The 18,800-nt window shown below is 44.6% G+C and overlaps 1 protein-coding gene across 2 annotated transcripts in view; it reads right to left on the reverse strand.

Moving 5' to 3' along the window:
• The window catches only part of CTDSPL (CTD small phosphatase like), a 71,878-nt gene extending 53,482 nt beyond the window's left edge, over positions 1 to 18,396 (reverse strand). For both annotated transcript variants that reach the window (XM_042888079.1, XM_042888077.1), the window contains exon 1: positions 18,232 to 18,396. In XM_042888079.1, the coding sequence (XP_042744013.1) occupies positions 18,232 to 18,307 (76 nt within the window). In that variant the 5' untranslated portion in view covers positions 18,308 to 18,396. The remainder of the gene's footprint in view (positions 1 to 18,231) is intronic.
• Between the last annotated feature and the right edge of the window lie 404 nt (positions 18,397 to 18,800).

Genomic DNA, 18,800 nt, shown 5'->3' on the forward strand with positions numbered 1-18,800 from the left:
CTCTCCTTTACAGTCCCTCTCCAACCACAGCTCCTTTAAGCGCACAACCTCTGATCAGCACTGCATATGTCCAAACATCCAGAGTAACAGAAAACCATAAATACTGAAAAAAAACCTTCACAGAAGGATTAATGCACTCCCATTTACCTCTCCCTAAAAAAAGGGAAGAAAACAAAACAACTAGAAAGGAGCCCCAGTAAAGCAGAAGAAAATAGAATGGGTGTTCAAGGACTGACACTAGTAGGTCCCCATCCAATTTCATTGTCTCAATACAACAGAAATAACAGAGGAGGTCCCAGAACTTACACCCATCTCTTTCAACAAGAAACATTTCTAGCACTGCACTGATTCCAGATGATCATTTGACACACACACCCAAGTTTGCTCAGGTGCTCTGCACATAAACACAAGTCGATGAAGAAAACCACATTTATAGCAACAAATGACATGACTACAGGCACATTTGTCATGTTTCATGTTCATCTAGCAGGCTTTCAACACACACATCCAACCTTCCCATCATGAGATTTCTTTGCATGGGCTCCACTACAAGCAACCGTGGCCATGGACAACCTGGCTGGCCCACTGTCTGCAGGCAGCTCACCCAGTCCAAAAGAGAAGTAAAAGCACCCTTATCTGTGAAGATAACAGCAAAAGATCAAACCCAGTGTTCTTCCAGGAATTAACCTTGTTTTCTATAGGATTCTATGCTAAAAGAACAGAGCTGCAGCCTTGTTCAGGAGTTGGACTCAATGCTCCTCATGAGTCCCTTCCAGCTCTGGATACTCTATGGTCCTTGTTTCATGAGGTGCTTGAGAAAAACACACTTTTCATGGGCAGCAACACAAGAAATAAATATTAACCACTCCTCTAACACCCCATTTGTTTTAGGAAATAAGCAGCCCATCGATGGCCTCTTGCAGAATAGGATGTGAGTGCCAGCAAATCCCATGTCCCCACATCAAGGACTCGCACCATTCAAGAACATCTGAAGCAGCTCCTCTCAGCTGGCAGAAACGCTCCAAGTTTCCAAGGGCTTTTACACTGAGCCTCACGTGGAGCATTGCTAGATATACTGACCATCCACACTCTTCTCTCAAGCAAGCCAAGAAAGCCAAGCAGCAGTGCTGTGCTGTTGGAGAAACCTCCTCGAGTGCATCCCAGGAAGCAGCTGGAGGAGGCGAGTCAACAGCAACTTCTTGTGTTTGAAAGACTTCTGATAAATCTCTTTTCCATTTAAGTGCTTTACTCCACAGACAGCAGCTCATCAATGTGTACGTTATCTCTGTTTCCACAGGGCTTTCGTTGAAAAGGATCCCTGCAACAAACCCTGCTGTAGCAGCAGAGCTAACTAACATACAGGAGCATCTCCAGTAGTTCACCAAAAGCAAGCTGTCAGAGCAGCCTCCTGCCCCTGAAAGCAAAAACTCTTAACTGTTAACCTGCCAGATGTGAGTTAGGAAGACACACCTTCTTGCCCATCGGAGCCAAACAGCACACTGTACTACAAAAGTGTACCTAACAGTGCTGGTGAACAAGAGGACTTGTCCCTGGATCACACAGAACTTTCATTTTTACTGAAAATGCTTCAGCTTTGGCTTTGCTGTGCTATAACAGAACTCCAGTTAACTGACAGATCCACTTCCAGAAAACTCCTGTTGAATTAAGCAGTGAAGCAGCGCTGTAAAACCATGCCCTGCTTTCTCTTGCCATTTCACTGTGTGAGAATCTTATTACGCTGCTTAATGATATGTTAATTTCCAAGTAAAACACCGGAATGAAACCCTAATATTGTCACCAAAGCAAGCAAACAAAAATACAAGAAAACATGCTATTGATTCTAACAGAGCTGCATGCCTGAATAACGCAGGACACCAAAGTGGTAATTAAAACATCAAACTGTTTTATTTGATAGAATTAACAGAACATAAGCAACCTGCCATCGAGATACAGTTTATAGACAGGAGAGAGCTGGCTTCTTACAGGCTGGTTGGTATGATGGCAATAAAACAAACGGCACTCAGCGTGTAAGGCTGATGTTAAGGAAAAGATACGTCCAAATTTTATTGGGAGATGCAAAGGAAATTTTGCATACTTGCTTTTCTTTGAAGACAGGATTCAATTCAGAGGTTTGGTTTTTTAAATGAAGTGCAGGTTTTCTACAGGCATAGCTCCCCCCATTCAGTTTTGAAGCTCCTGCACTGAAAATTAACATTCGCGGTATTCTGATGAAATGCTAAGATAGCAGCATTTGAGAAGTTGTGATCCACATTCTTCCCGAGGCCATGTGAACCACTCAGCTGCTTCACCTCTGCAGGTTCTGTGCAAAACTGAGAAGTTGGGGCAAGAAGCAGCACCTGGAATGCATTCATCCTACACGTCCTGGGAACGCTGAGCTCGAACAGCACAGGAAGATTATCATATCCACAGCACTTAAAGAAGAGAAAAATAATAAAAAGAAAACCCCAAACGCTTGCACTGGCACCACCAAAAATCCCCTACTTAGTCTTAACAATTGCTTCCTGCAACCTCAGGAGAGCGTTTTGCAAATAAGGTAAATTCTCCCTGCTGCAGCCTTTAACCCCTGCTCTTCCTGTACCTTTGTGCAGACACAGCTGTCAGCAGCACACTTCTACAGCTGAGGAGAATGAAAGTAGTAGTGAAAAGGGAGAAGTTATGTCAACCCGGTACCATTAAAGTCCATGGTGCAGTTTCTGGCACAGCAGTGACACCAGCCCCAATGCCACTTCACATTCACACCACACAGAGTACAGCCACCATCCTCACTACTCATCGAGGCTCAGCTTCCATGTGTTTTACAGGAAATCTACCTATCTGCCATGCAAAACTGCTGTGGGGTATCTGACCAAGCTTTCGTGCAGAGAGGGTTGAACTTGGAAAGCAGAAGGAAGTAATCTGAATTTTAAATCCAGATAAACATCAAATGATTTCAGGATTATGCTGTATGACAACAGTAAACTATCCAGAAGTGAAATCATGACGTTGTTAAGGCCTCAGCTGTCAAGGAGTTTAAAAGAAAGAATAAGAATAATGATCAAAATCAGCTTATTCTTCCCCTTTCCATCTTTGGAAAGGTGCACTGAGAGCTCCTTCACATGAATACACACATAAAGCAGCCTACAGACACAGCTGAGCATCTTGAAGTGTTTTGCAGGATGGCCTCAAAGTGGATACAGAAGGACTATGAAGGGTCTGTTATGCCTCATTTTTAGGAAGTTTTGTTTGCTTCTCTTAAATGAAAGAACACCCTGCTGGTCTCTTATAAATAGGAACCAACGTAATGTTTCTATTAACAGCATCTTTTAAGCTCACCTGTTTCCAGCTTTCTTAAGAGACAAGGCTTTCACACTTCTTAGGCTTATACTGTGCCAAACGGATGCAAGCACAATTCCTGTATAAGTTAGCTTCCTATTTACTAAGCTTGATGCTGTAGCTATCATCCTAACACACCCCAGCTCCTTGGCATGCAAGTCTGATGCTCCCCAGTCTGCCTCCACCTTCACCCTCAGCCCAGTTATTTTTCTGGTTATGTCACTGGGCACTTAGAAGATTTAGTGAGTGAAATGCCCAATGTTTCAGTGAATACCTGCTGGTTGCCTATGCACTCTCCAGAACCAGCATGGCAAATTCCTAAGAGGAGAGTGCTTGACAGTGCGTGTCCCTTTCACATCTCCTCAGCTGCCACCATCACAGTACTGCACAAGTTTCAGTTTGACACACAGCAGTCGTGAAAGTGGGGTTTTGTTTCTTCTCAGAGAGCTGGAGAGCACAGCAGGATAAATACTTTCAGAAGGTCATTACACTAATAAAAACAGAAAGAAAAAAAAGAAAGGCTTAGATGGAAATGAAAGCATAATAAAGTTGCGTTGCTCCCCACCTTGAGATCTCTGTTGCTACAGTATCTTCATGATCCCGGAAAGAAGAACCAGCAGAATAAATGACTGGCTTTAAAGTGAAAATCACTACAAACAACATGCAGGAATAAGCTATTTGCAGATTCATTACACTGAAGAGAACAGCTCTGCTTGAAGGAGAGTGACACTGGCTAGACGAGTGTTTTATGATTCCTTTGTACATCCACGTCACCATTTTAAGCAGATACAGGTGTCTAAGGGGAGCTCACAGAGAGACTGAGCAAGGCTCACGGAGGCACACAGTGACACAGCAATGGATCAAGCCTGCTACAGGAGAAACTCCTCCTAAACATTAAGAATGATAGTAAAACCCCAGAGAGGCTGCAAAGGGTCCAGCCATGGAGACACAGAGGCTGGCTGGACAAGCAGGGCCCTATGGATGTCCCACATGCTGCTACCCGAAGGTGGGCAACAGGAATCTGTGTACAGCTTGTGCCCCTTAAGCACATGCAGCCACTAACCCCCAGCTATTTAAAGAATTACACACAAGTATTTCCAACAGCTGAAATAACATTAATGGGTTAAGACGACAGCGCTGAAAAACAAACTCACAAAACCCTTTTCTAACATTAGCCAGCCAGCCTCATAGGAACAATAAGCCTTCCTTATGCATTCTTTTATGTAGCAGAAAATTAAAGCTTAGTATTTTTATCTTGATAAAGTCATATTGCCAGCTAAGAAAACCTAAAAAGGGTTTGCATGACACCTGAAAGGTGATTTTTTTTTTCTTATTAAAAAACTGACATTTACATCAACCCGAATCCTTTAAAAACCTTTCATCCATCTTTCCTCCAGCTTTATGTTAGCTGCTTTATTCTCCTTTTTCTTCTGTTTTCCACCTGCCCCAGAAGCATCAGCCCATCTTCCCCCTTTTCCCCCATCCTTACTAGGCACCCTCGTTCCCTTAAATTACTTCCTGGGATATCAATAGCAGAGGTAGTGCAACACCACAGCCTGCCAGCAGAAATAAAATACCACCTTGTTAATCATTGATCACAGAAAAAGGGGGAAGAATGTAAGCACCTAGCTAATGGCTAAATGCCTTGTAAATATTTACTGAATTGCAGACTTCCATCATGAATCTTACTGTGTCAGGCTTCAGCAGGGAGCTAGATTTCATCCTCAGCATCACAGCACAGAGCCATTAAGTCACACACTGAGCGCAAAGCTGAGCTTACAGATCAACCTATGGCGGTCCTTGGCTGTAAACCCATTTCCCCAACCCCAAACGCTTTGCAAGCACCTGCATTAAAATGACTCCCCTTGAACTACAGCTTCAGCTCTCACTAACAAAGTCCTGTCCAGGTGCCAAGCCGTGCATACCTGCAGGATGAGACAACATTCCCAAATATTACAGCGTGAGGTTCACAAAAGGAGGAAGGTAGGAAGCAGGGACTTGAAGCAAGATTCTAGAAGCATCACTACCACTAAGTTAGTGCATTGCAAGCCTGACAGTCTGTCCCATGTGCCTGTGTCAGAGCTCAGACCCCAGCTCTGGGCAGGGTCTCCCAGCTTGGGCTCTGCTGCTGAGAGCAAAATGAGACCTAAGCCACTGGAAGTGCGAGTAAAAAGAAGCTTAGAAAAATATCTAAACACTTTTAGCTCTGAAGAGCTATGGAAATTTCATCTTGCTACAAGCACCATAAATGTATGCTTCCTGAATATTCATGCTGACAGAGAAAGATATTTGCTTTTTTAATGGGATGCAGACTTTGGACTTTTCCCTGCCCCGGACTATCAGCACATGTATGGGATGAGCTCCCTTAAAATCCCACTCCAAATACTCCTGATTTCACACAGTCCTATTTCTTTCCTTCAACAAGAAGCCCCTCCTCATACCTAAATTCAGGCTTCCCTTCAACACATGAGATTTCAGAAGAGCAGGGAACTAGAAGTTTGTTTCAATGATATTTCATAAGTAACTATACAAAGGATTGTGATCTTGCATGTATACTTCGTTTAGCAGTAGCTATAACTGATTTTAGAAACCTATCATTTATAGAAATGGGCAAGAGCATACAATATTCAAGGGCAAGAGCACACAAAAAAAACTGGTGCTACTCACTCAGGAAGGCAGCTGAACAAACACATCAGAGAAGAAATTAGAGGTGGTGATATTTTATCAGATTCTCTTGCAGCTTTTAGGTTTGCTAACATCGTATAGGAGCTGCAAACAGCACCAGAAAGGCTCCCAGAATAATGCAGCCTTTCCATAACCCTCTATATTGTTCCCCTGGCTGCCTAACAGACACCAGGAGAAGTTTCTCCACATGCTGAACAATGAGCCTCTGCTAATGCCAGGACTGTCTCTGCACAATGACATGGAGACTTCAGCAGGTCACGAAAATCCCAGAAATGATAACTTGAGTGTGTTGTCCAAAGCTCAGCAGCCAGCAAACTGCAAAGTTCTTCCCTACACAAGGGTAAGTAGGTAAATCTCTTCCATGCTCTACTGAATCTTTGATTAAATCAGCATGGCCAAAAGCAGGGGGCTGGAAGTCCACCCATGCTCAAGTCCCATTGCACCCAGTGCTCTCCAGAACAGTTTCACAACCCAGAGCCCGTTTTAACAGCCGCCTCCAAGGCTGCTAAACTTAGAGAAGCAAACCACCACCACCACCCATGGAAAGTTTTTGCTGAGTTTTCCCTCTATTCCTCCTCCTGTTCCCAAGAGAAGGCTGAAGATCAGGAGCAGAGCTGTGTGCCTGTGCCTCCAGCCACACTGCAGCCAGCAGAGCTGAAGCCAACGGTGAAACTGGGATTCTGAACCTCACTGCACTTAGTTTAATCCACTGAGAACCAGAGGTTGGAGAAAAACTGCATGTGCTCCCCTGCCTGTTACTCTGCGATGCCTTCAGACTGCTGAGCTGTAGCCTGGGGACTCTGTGATGTGGTCCCAAACATGAGAAGAAAGCCACCTGGCTCATCTGCGCACACATGGCCACGTGCTCATCCTGTTTGAGGATCAAAGATTACTTTAATCAAACAGCTGGAAAAGTATTCCAAAAGCATATTGAACAAGGAGGATGCCCTGACCTCTGAGTTTATCAAGCAAACTGAGGAAAATTCTCCTGGTGCTGTGCCTCCCAGGTGCTGAGCACATTTCCATCTTTCAGCCCTGAAGACTTCCAGCACTGCCAGCCACATTTTGCCTGAGGAAATTCTACCAGATATTTAAGTAGAGCACTATTTAGGACTCTTCCAAGCAAGGTAAATGACTGTAACTAGGATACCAGTGACAACTGAAAGCTGCATTTCCAAGAAAATACTGCAAACCAAACAGCAATACAGCATCTCTTTTGGTCATGCACTCACAGCAGAGGGACAGCAGAACATCTGGCTCAGCTTCTCAGGAAAGGCTGAAAGCGGCACGCAGGTGGTGTTTGTGAACAAACAGCCCAAAAAAAGCCACCTCAGCCCACTCACAGCGATTGCACAGGTCCCAAAGCAGCTCCTGGCACCACGCAAGGCCTGGCTAATTGCGTGCAGTCTCACATCAGCAATCAAAGGGGCATATTTGGGCACCCGGACCAGAAGGCAGGTCGTGCTTCACGAGCACACTGCTATTTTTTCCTGTTATTGTTCCAAGGATTGCACTGAGCCTCTGGGAGGGGATATGAATAGAAGCGATGTTTTCCAGAGGGAAGGATGCGGGTGTTACATTCTGCCCAAACACTGCTACAGGAGTATCTTCAGGTTAAGAAACTCCAAGCTGCTCCATTTGACTGAAATGTATTGTAATTCTTCTAGAAAAAACAAAAACAGAATTGACCTCTCTAGCAAATCCCTGCTGCTCCCTTTCACTGGAACAGATCATAAACTCAGAATTAAGCATGTTAGTTTTCAACTCTCTAGCTCGATAACATGCCAACTGCTCACAGAGACATTAATCCATGCAAACTCTGCAGAGAAGTGTTTTGTTTTTGGGTTTTTTTTGCCATTTTGTATGCTTGAGATTTATAAAGAAAGCATTTCTGAAGGCTGAGTCCAAACAGCAATCCTAGCAGATACAGAAAGACATCCTCAGTTTATTCCATTGTAGCAGCCAACTGCCCAACCTGAAGAAACGCTGGAACGTGAACTAGAAAGCAAAATCTGAACTGCTTTAGAAGACATCTGCCCTCTGGACTTGACCATCTCCCTGTACAAGTGCAACCTTTTATCAGCTATTTAACTGAAAACGTAAGGTACAGATTCCCAGAGAATCACAGCTGCTATACACATATGGCCTTAATTAAAGTAAGAAAGCCCATTTACTCCTGTGAAGCACTTCCCAACCGCCAGCGAGCCGACTATCACCTAACCAGCTATTAAAAAGGTGAAAACTCTGACCCTGTTTTCCAGTCACAATCATTATCCATTCAGAACAGAGACCTTATTATCCAAACCAGAAATCTTTAACTGACCTTATTAGCAGAATGGAAGATAGGACCATCTGCTGCTTGGGGGTTACCATACAAAGACGACCTATCGGAACTCGAGGAATCACCTTCACAATAAAAATACAAATATAAATATTTTAAAATAGATGTATTTTGTAAAGCAGTGTTTTATCTGTCTTTTGTACCACTGAAGGCGTTTTTAAAACATAACCCATGCTACTCTTATGTTTTAGGACAAACACTACTCAAACAGAGGCATGTCCTTATACCCTGGCATCTCACTTCCTCAAAGGATTGGAGTTCTGTACAGCCCAAACATCAGGTTAACTCGCTCAAGCGGACACGGCAGTGTGATTTTCAGCATCATCCCAATACTGTCTTCTCAGATTGTCATGGTTGCTTTCCTTTCCACATCTTCTATCTCTGCTACTTCTACTGGTTTTGTATTGTTGCTTTGGTCCCCTGGATCATGTGAAGGTCGCAGTTGCATCCAAGGCAGACTTTGTCTGAAACAACTCGTTTACCTCCTTTTAAAAATATTACAGATCTAGAACACGAGACAGCAACAGTATTCAGTTACTAAAATCAAGGCAAACAAAGAGTTTAAGGTATGGGATAGAATCCATCACCTCCAGCACAAGTGAGGCAGTGACATTAAGAACTCTCAGTGCTCACCTGCCTGCCACAGCGATGCCACAAAGGTCACCCACAGGGAAGTGCAGCAGCAACAGCACAACATGTAAACACAGGGACGAGACCTGAACAGATTCCTGCCTCACAACTGCCAGGTCTGATTTGTTCACCCTGCTCCTGTCATGACACCCTTACAAAAGAGTGGCAGCAAGCAAAAGACACATCAACCAATCAAAAAAAAAGCAACAAAAACCACCACACAAAACAATCTTACCACGAACAGTGAGCACGCTTTGCAGCAATACCAGTTAGAGTTGGTGTGGTATTGTATCTCTGCTGCTAGCATCCTTTTCAGCACGGGCAATAAAAATTTGCTGGAGGCTTTCAAATTTCTAATGGGGCATAATAAATCGTATTTGAATTTCAGGGCACAGCTTGCATTGAAATTGTCAGTTTTATCACGATAATCTGGAGACAAAACCATTTAGGTATTCAATACACTTTACAATTAACAAAGACATTTCTTCTTTTTTTTTTTTTTCAGGCTTCACTTTCATTCTCCATTAAACTCTGCCATCCTGCTTCCTTGACATCTCAACACAAGAAGGAATCTTCCAGAAAGACACGAGATGTGAGGGAAAAAACAGGAGTCCCACAGCTACGCACTCACGATAACCCCGATTAAATAAATCCACTTAAAATCTCATTCCTTTGTGGATAAGCACTTTACAGACCTCTACACTGATGCAAATTGTTTTACAGTTATGTTGTAAACCCACCTCCTTCTGGGACTTTTCAATTGATGTCAATTTGTAATTAGCAAATGAATTGCAATGCAGATTGCATTCAGCACTCTTCCCCTTTTCTTTCTGATTCCCCAATGAACACAAAACCCCTGCAGCTTTCCGAAACTCTCAACTTAGTGATTCTCAACAAAACCAGCTTCCTAACATGAGAGCCATGAGAACTGGCTGGTGGCCAATGGCTGATTTGGTGAAGAGTCGTCTTCCAGCACTCCTAAACACATCACAGAGAAACTGCTGCTATGAGTTCAGATGGAATGTCACTTCACATCCTCGACATATGCAGTCGGTCAATATGTAAAGATAGCTCCTCCTCCTTTTCCCTGTCTGAGAGATGACAATTCCTATGTTGGAATGCGACCCCTACGTTTAGAACATCATTTTTACTGGTATGAATGCAAACTGCAGTCAGCTAACCCTGTTTAGGAATTCCTAGGTAAATTATTTTGGCAGCCATTCTTAGGTCACCTGCATGGTGCATGAGTAAAGGCTTCCTTTTAGCTAGACCGGACATTCTGACTTCAGTTCTGAAGGAAACAGCCCAGCATTCCTACTGGTTGATTTGTTACTTTTCAGGCATCTCCTCCCTTTCAACACACCGTAATGTTTGCTCAACATTTTTAAACAATTGTTGAAAAGGGAAAAGAGGAGAGAAACATCTTCACTGCAGCAATGATCCTGAATCAGACATAAGATCAAGATCATAATCCCAACAGATTTTAATAAGGAGTCCAGAAACAGAATGCCTCCTTCTCAGGCAGCTCCTACAGCATTGTGGCCAACTATTCCTGATGACTGCACCATACTGCTCCCCAACATCTCCCACAGGCTCTCACACCAAAGCCAACCCACACACAAGCAGCAGCAACACCAACTTCTGAGCCCCTCCAACGTCAGCATCACCAAAGCACAGGGAGGCAGCTGCCACAATCAAGAAACGTGAGAGGGGGAAAAAAAGGCAAAACAGAGCAAGAGAGATAAGCTGGGATAAATGACCAAACGCCTTCCAGGAACGTGTCACTGCTGACCACTCCTCCAGTGTGCTTCCATCTGAACTAGCTAGGAAAAATTGCCAACTTCAGCATTCAAGCAAACAGCAACCACAAAACCAGAACTCTCTGGTCTTTTAGATCTCAAATAGCCACACATACGTGCAATCATGGTATCTAATGCAAGTATGCAGATATTCAGACATGTATGTGCATATCAGCTTTGGTGGACAAAAAAACAGAACAGTAGCACAAGCAAGCTCTTCAATGCATGCCTGCAAGAATTGTATGTATGAAATCCACAACCTTACGTTAACTCTGAAGAAGAGTTCCATGTCCTGATTCCTCCACACACATCACTGTACCAGCAGCAGGAGCTGTGCAGATGTGGACTGTCCAGCTGCTGTCGTGTCGTACAATGCCAGGAGCTCATTCCTGAGCTCAGGACACATCTCCACCTCCACCCCAGAGCCAGGAGCTCCATGCCGTGAAGATGACAGCCTTGCAACTCACAAAATAGGAAAGTTTAAGTTTTCACTGCTGGTTCCAGCACACAAGGAAAGGGCAGGATTTTTTCTGCTGCTAATCCCAGTGGAAACCATAGGCTACAATTGAGGAAGCAAGAGAGCTCTGAGGGTGAGCAGGGAAGTGACTAAAAAATAAAATAAAAATAAAAATCAATACAGCACTTTCCACCAAGAAAATAAGGAGACTCTATAAGACCAGCAGGGAGAAAAAAAAGCACTGAGAGAACTGACTGGCTCATTACCCACGAGAGATGACCCAGCCTGAAACAAAACCACCAACACACATACCATAAATTCAGGTTTAGATTCATCGGCGGTTTGTTTCCTACAGAACTGTGCTGAATTTTGACCAAAAATAAAAAAAAAAAATCTTAGGAAATTACATACACAGGAGGTTTTGACATCCTTCATTTGGGGTTGTTGATCTTCAGTACAAAACACAGCCTGCAGCTTCTTATTTGCCCCTGTCCATCAGGCTTGGAAAACACTAATAGAGGTTCAGAGGAGATTAATAGTTCTTCTCCGCAGAAACAAATAAGGAAAAAAAATCTCATTTTAAAAACCCAACATCCTTCAAGTCCAAACCTACCATAATTTATTCAGATTTAACTCACAATAAATTTCCTAGATAATAGAATTCTAGTTTCTAGCACAGCCAATCACTTTCAATAATAGGCTTTTCGTTCTTTCTTTTCTAAATCATGCTTTATCATCTTGTACAAAGAAAATAAGCTGTGGCACTTTTATGTAAGCAATCGTTTTGATAACACAGAGCAAAGCCTACAAACTTCATGCAGGCCCAACAGTGCACAACGAGTTTTCTCCTAAATACAAGTTTTGCCTAAAGCTTGTATTTTTATCCCTAATACCTATGTCACAAAGCAGCAACGGTACTGAGAAGACCAGACTGTGTGAGACTCACTTAGATTCACAAATTCACTTTGTCTTATAGCAAACACTAAGAATAAACAAAAGGCCAAACTGATAGGACAGCAGGCTGCCTGGAACAGAATGTTACTGTTCTATTTAGATGTTACTCCTGCCTTCCACATTTGTCACATCTATGTCCATTTTACATCTTAACCTCTCCACATAAAAAGAGCTCGCATCAAACTCTGGTAAAAATAGCATTTATAAGAGATTAACATTTCCAATATGGAACCCTTAAAAATATCTCTGGCTACATCACAGCCCAGAAGGCACCTTTCCACAGCCCCTAACTGGGAGCCCACCAGTGCACAGCTCTCCCCAGCACCACCACACCAACCCTACCTGGAAGTTATCAGCATCTTTCCATAGAACAGACGCACAAAGGGATTTCTGTGGGACTTTTCAGCCGTGTCTCCACTTCTGCAACGACTTGCATGATGTGCAATCCTCACCAGCAATGCAGATGGGGTCTTCAGACACCTAGCGAGGCTGCACCATCACCCACGGCCAAGAATGTGGTCAGAGCAAGCTGAAGGCCGCTCTGTGGGCCAGGAGCACCTACAAGACCCATTCCCTGCCCCACCACTGGGCTTGGTAGCCCTCAACAGCCAGGAGTTCTTACCTTCCACTGTGCCCCTCGTCTCCTAATCCTTCTGCATAGAAATAACTCAAATGTGACTCAAAGTCAGCCAAACAACATCAAGGAAATTCTCCATAGGTTAAGTTCGGAGTAATTCACTCCTAAAGTTCACACTTCCATTCCTAGGACTGCCTAAAATTGGATTTCCAGTGGGAAAATAATATCGATCAACAAACATGGAGGACACTGCTAACAAATTCTTCCAATGAAGAAGTTACACAGTGTCACAAAACAAAGGCTTACTTGTTTACAGGGTGAATATTTAATATTCAACATACAAAATACATTGGCCAGAACTACTTTGCAGCCACTTTCATATTTGAATTACAACTCCTGCAAGACAGCAGAATTCATAAACTAAGTGTTGTGTGGCAGAAAAACAAGCCTCAAAAAAAAAAACAAACCAAAAACACAGCTAAAGCCTTCTAGCAGGCAACGGGAGCAATACTGCTCACCAACGCTGACCCAGACAAGCAAGTTTGGTTCCTCTTAGCTTTCACTTTCCCAGCATTTTCATGTGGTATCACTTTAAAGAAACAAACTTGGACATGTTATCCGGAAGCTGATTTGCAATGTGCAGATTAAGCTGTGAAAGTTGAAGCGCAGCGCCCATCACGACGCATTGTAGCGATTATCTCAGAAAATGCTATTTGCATTTCTGAATGCTGAATTGACCAAATGTAGGTCAACTTTGTTTTTCTTTCCCCCCCCCTCAAAAAAGGTGTGGTAAACTCCTCAACGCTCAACTTAAATTGCTGCATTGAAACAAACGTGAAATGGAGTTGGCATGCAGTAGGAAGAAACAACAGCGCTGCAGCTCACCGACACCAACTCAATACCAGATATTCATGCAAGCTATTGTCCATGTTACTGCCAGCACACTGCAGCTTGTTAGCTGCCACCTTAAATCAAACCTCGGGTTACTGCAGGTTACTACGGTCTCCCAGGAACATAAAACCTACTGTATGGTTACTCTGGTTTCATGTAACAGCTATGTCATTAGTTAATGATTTAAATTTTTACCCTCTGTGAGCAATTCACATTCCAACCTACTGCCGATGTGGTTTCCATTTCCATTTCTGCATGCTACTTTAAAGTAAAAAAATCTGGAGATAATACCATACAAATTTCTTGACACACTGTCCCAGGAACACTGATGTATCTTTAGAATGGCCTGTGTTGAAAAGGATCACGATGCTCATCTAGTTTCAACCCCCTGCTATATGCAGGGTCACCAACCAGCAGACCAGGCTGCCCAGAGCCACATCCAGCCTGGCCCTGAATGCCTCCAGATGTTTAAGTACTTTGAATTCTGATGAAGTAATGACAAAAAGGCTCCTCAATATTTTTAATATATTTTCAAAATGCATCTTGCAGAAGATACAATTAGGGATTTACTTTGGTTGCGCTCTCAAAAGCGGCTTTTAACTTTAGATCTTAAGTACTCGCTCTTTTACATGGTAGTACTGCCTTTATTGGTTCTGCTCTGTTTGTTTTATCCAATTTTTCTGAATGAAAGCTCACGTGCTTAAGAAGGTACCCTCAGTGAGTGACACTGTTCATTAAAAACAATTAGCAATGCTTTACATTTCGTTCTGAACGCTTCCCAGCTGCTTCATCACAGAAGAAGGACCGGGTACCTACAGAAGGACTGGGCTGGTCCTGCACTGCTCCCACACCAGCCCCATGGAAGCACCAGGAATTTACATCAGTTATGAAGAAGAAATTAAAGCACGTAGATTTAAAAGAATGGGGATTTGCTTCTCTGGGCTATTACATGTTACCTACCCACAACCACACTCCCTCTGCCATACTCAGTGCATCACTGCTGCTTTTCTGGAGATGTAACTGAGGTCACTGTCCAATTGATGAAAAAGAATAAATACTCTCAAAATAAAAGCAGCAGAAATGGCTGATTTTATCTACAAAATGGATCACACTGTGTCAGATGTTTAGCTTTTCTTCATGTTGTTTTAATTGGTCCCATTTATGGCTGATACAACACACCGTTCTATCTACATTTTAATTTCTGGAGACAAGCTCTGGTAACGCTTCCAGTTTTCAAAAATGACCACAACAAAAAATCACAGCACAAAACAGTGCTGCAAAGAACTTTTACTTCACAGAACCACAGAATGGCCTGGGTTCAAAAGGACCGCAATGATCATCTAGTTTCAACCCCCTTGCTGTGCACAGGGCCGCTAACCTATCAGGGAATTGCATTTCTCCTGATTTCAGTGCTTAAAACATTTCTGATCGCTTACATAGCACTTCCAAACGGGAGAACATGTTCGTTTTTCAGAACTGACTTAACAGCTTCGAGGCCAAAATCTTCCACAAGCAGTGCAGGCACTGCAAAGCAAACGCTGCCATTATAATAAAGCAGGGTTGTAGCACCTTTCTGCGTTCAGCTTTCATTCTGATAGACAACTAAATACAGTGCACCACCGTGTGGCAACACATTAAGGAATGGTTTGTGTGCCAAGAGCTGGTTTTTTCCACTTTCTAAATTTTTGGGTGTTTGTTAAGAGTAAGTAACAGCTCCCTCTCAGAATTAATAAGCTTAGTAAGTTATCATAGCCTCACTTACTTCAAAAAACATTTTTAATACGTCTGGATTAGCGAGAGAATAGTTGGACATTTATATTTATATTTATAAAGCACAATATTTATTTAAAAAACAGAGCTGCTCCATGGTGAGGACACAGCTCTTTGGCTCCTGCCAACCACGCTCCCCTTCCACAGGAGCAACTGACCATAAGCATATACTGTGCATTAAACTCCCTTTAGAACATAAATACATACTAATAAAAATAAGTCAAACTAAATGCTGAAGTCACACTTGATTAAAAGCTTCAAAAACATCGGAAAAAAATAATCCAACACTCCAAAGTATACACGTGCATTATTTAGTAGTTACTCACTGCTTCTCTACAGCTTAAGGAGAAGAAAAAAATTCATTCGTCATAAGAAACACCAATGGAAGCTCCAAAAATCCTACGGAAACCTCAATTGCTGAAGCCACTCCCGGACCATATTCCTGCAACCCAGTGCTGAATGCAGGTTGCCACAGGGCTGGACAGCCTCTGCTCACACAGTACAGTGCTACTGTAACTCAGTGTATCACACAACTGCAGAAGAGCACAGGTCCGGATGATACTTGTATGAGCTTAACAGTTAGTTCAGGGTGCCTGGATGGCTGTTAGCCATTTTGTACCAATGTGCTCAGACAGACCCAGCAGTGCTCTCGCTCCGAGCTCCTCCATTCACCACCACAGCTCCGGGCTCCCGGAGTTCATCCTACCCAAAAGCTTGGCCCAAACTTCAGAAACGGAACAGAGCAGCGGGTGAGGTGACACACAGCCCAGCAGGGAAGGGAACACAGTGGGTCTTTGCTAGCTGCATACACCTCAGCAATGGGAGAAGGAAAAACCTGTATCGGGAGCAGCACAGGCAGGCAGCAGCGCTCCTTCCCAGCCCAGCACAGGGGGCTGGCAGAGCTCCCCTGCCACAGTTGCTCTCACATGCTCGAGGCTCACCACACAGCACGTACCACCACGCTGCGAAGCAGTAAATCAGTCCAAATGCACTTTGACTAAGCTTAAAAAAATACAGAAAAAAACCCATCTTCCTCCTGTACCAAGCTCATACTCTCGCCTGCTCAACTCCAGCTACCCTCTTTCTGCTCTCCCCAGCCCACCAGTGCTTGCATGCAGCCTGCAAGGCCCTTTCTATGTAATTAAAGCCCATCGTGATTTTTCTGCTCCAGACAAACCAATAGCAAGAACACAATGCATCTTATGCAAGTTACTGCATAGTTATGCAAGTTAGATGCATATTTTTGATACACAGAGTAGCTGGCTGAACTCAAGCCACTTGTTTGATGTTTGATGCTCAGTCTTATTTGGAGCTGCCAATTTCTCCTGTTTCTCCCAACTGCCTTTTTTACATTAAGGCTGCGACCAGCTGTTAGCAATGCTACCCAAAACCTTCCAGCACTGCAATAACAGAGGCTGTTAAGACCACGGCACCATCTGAGCACTGTGTGACATAAATCTGCTCCAAAGCAGCCTTAGGAGATGTCACAGGCAGAGCAGCAGCGCTGTGCTCCTACAGACACCCCATACTCAGTGCTGCCAAAAGAGAAGGAAACGTCAGTAATCTCCAGGGATGAGCAAGGCCTCAGCACAGAGTGCCACTGCTCAAGCAATGCAAATTAAAAAGCAAGCAACGTAAGCAATCATCTAAGTAAAAAGAAGAAAATCATCTTTTGGTTCAGTGGAACATCCCACCTTAACGACACAATGTTTTTGACATCCATCTCCATCCTCCTCTTGCAGGCAGCACACGTGAGATGAGCACGCGGTGACTTGGCATGAGCCTTTCACTTGCCAGCAACCAGCAGCAACTTCTGCAGCTGCCCAGGACCCCTTTGCTGTGAGCCACGCAAAAATGGAAGCATCCTGGGGATCAAATGCCCAGGTCCGAAAGGCAAACGTATCAACCTACCACTTGCAGACCATTTGGAGATCTACCACCATACCTACATCACACAACATTGCCACAATGTTTGCGCACAAGCAATTCCTGCCTTTTTTCCCTTGCTCGCAGCAAAGCACAAACCCAGCACTCCAAAACCATTCCAAACGTAGGACTCTGTTCCCATCAACCCTGAAGAGGCACCTTCTTCCCGCCACCACCACTTGGGGCCATCTGCAAGGATTCAGCCCAAGATTCCACCGAGCTTCCAAGAAAGAAGAAGGCGATGGTGGACCAGTGCCTTCCAGGCTCTGAAGGAGCAGCAGCTCCTTTGGCCGAGCTGGATCCATCTTATTTTGAAGTGAAACAGCGCCTGGACACGACGCTTTACGCAAGCAACAGCTGTTGATCCACCCAGCCATTGGGATGGCCAGCAGCTTTTACAAGTTGCCTGCATTTCTTCCAGCGACAAGCAGCCTTTAAGAAAAAACACAGACCTGAAAGCTACATGGATTCTCGAACGCAAGAAAAGCGGGATGAGAGAAAGACTGGGAAGCGAGAAGACGGAAAGGAGGCATCCCAAAGAAGAGGGATGAAAAAGAAAAAAAAAAGAGCGCTGAAGCTGAGATCTCAAAGCACAGATCTCAAAGCCAGGGCAGGTACCGAACCCGCGCTGCGCAGTGACAACCTGCCAAAGTTACATCCCCGCCTCTCGGAACAAAAGCCTTCTATTGAATTAAGCCCCGATTCTAATCCGTACCCCGCAGCCCAACCCCTTGGCAAGTTGTGGGCCGTGCCCAGCCGACAGTTCCCCAGCAAAGCCCTCCATCCCACCAACAGCTCAGCCTCCCCAGGTCCCCAGCGAGGGGGTGAGGAAAGCCGGCTGCTCCCCGCGCATTTCTCCACTGCTCACCTTTATCCTGAGCGCAGGACAGGATCTCTTCCTCTTTGGGGTTAGTCACCTGGGTGATAATGGACGGGTTGTCCATGGAAACAGAGGGAGATTTCACCTGGCCGCTTCCCTCCCGGAGGCTTCGTGTGTGCGGGGAGGGGAAAGGGGGGGGGGGGGAAGGAGGAGGCAGGCGGAGGGAGGAGGGGGGGTTGTTTGTGTAAAAATCAATACGCAGATTTAAAAAAACAAATAAAAATAAAAAGGGGGGGAGGGAAGGGGGAAGAATAAAAACAAAACCCAAAACTCCTCCAGGAATGAAGCCAGGCGGGCGGGAAGGGAGGGGGTGGCGGTGGGGGCAGCCCCGTATTCGGGGCCCCTCCGGCCCTACCACCGCCGCCTCCTCCCGGCGCCGATTCCCCGCGGAGGAGGGAAGGGGAGGGGCGGGGAAGGGGAGGGGGGGAAGGGGGGGGGAAAGGAAAGGCGAGGGGAACCCCCCGGCACCGAGCGCTGCCCGCTGGGAACCGCTGCCCCCTAAAAACCCCCCCGCCCTCCTCACACCGCTCCCCGCATCCACCTGAGCCGCCCCGCGG

This window comes from Lagopus leucura, unplaced genomic scaffold (assembly GCF_019238085.1).
Source record: "Lagopus leucura isolate 7727_CA_CO unplaced genomic scaffold, USGS_WTPT01 Super-Scaffold_100157, whole genome shotgun sequence".
Taxonomy (NCBI): domain Eukaryota; kingdom Metazoa; phylum Chordata; class Aves; order Galliformes; family Phasianidae; genus Lagopus; species Lagopus leucura.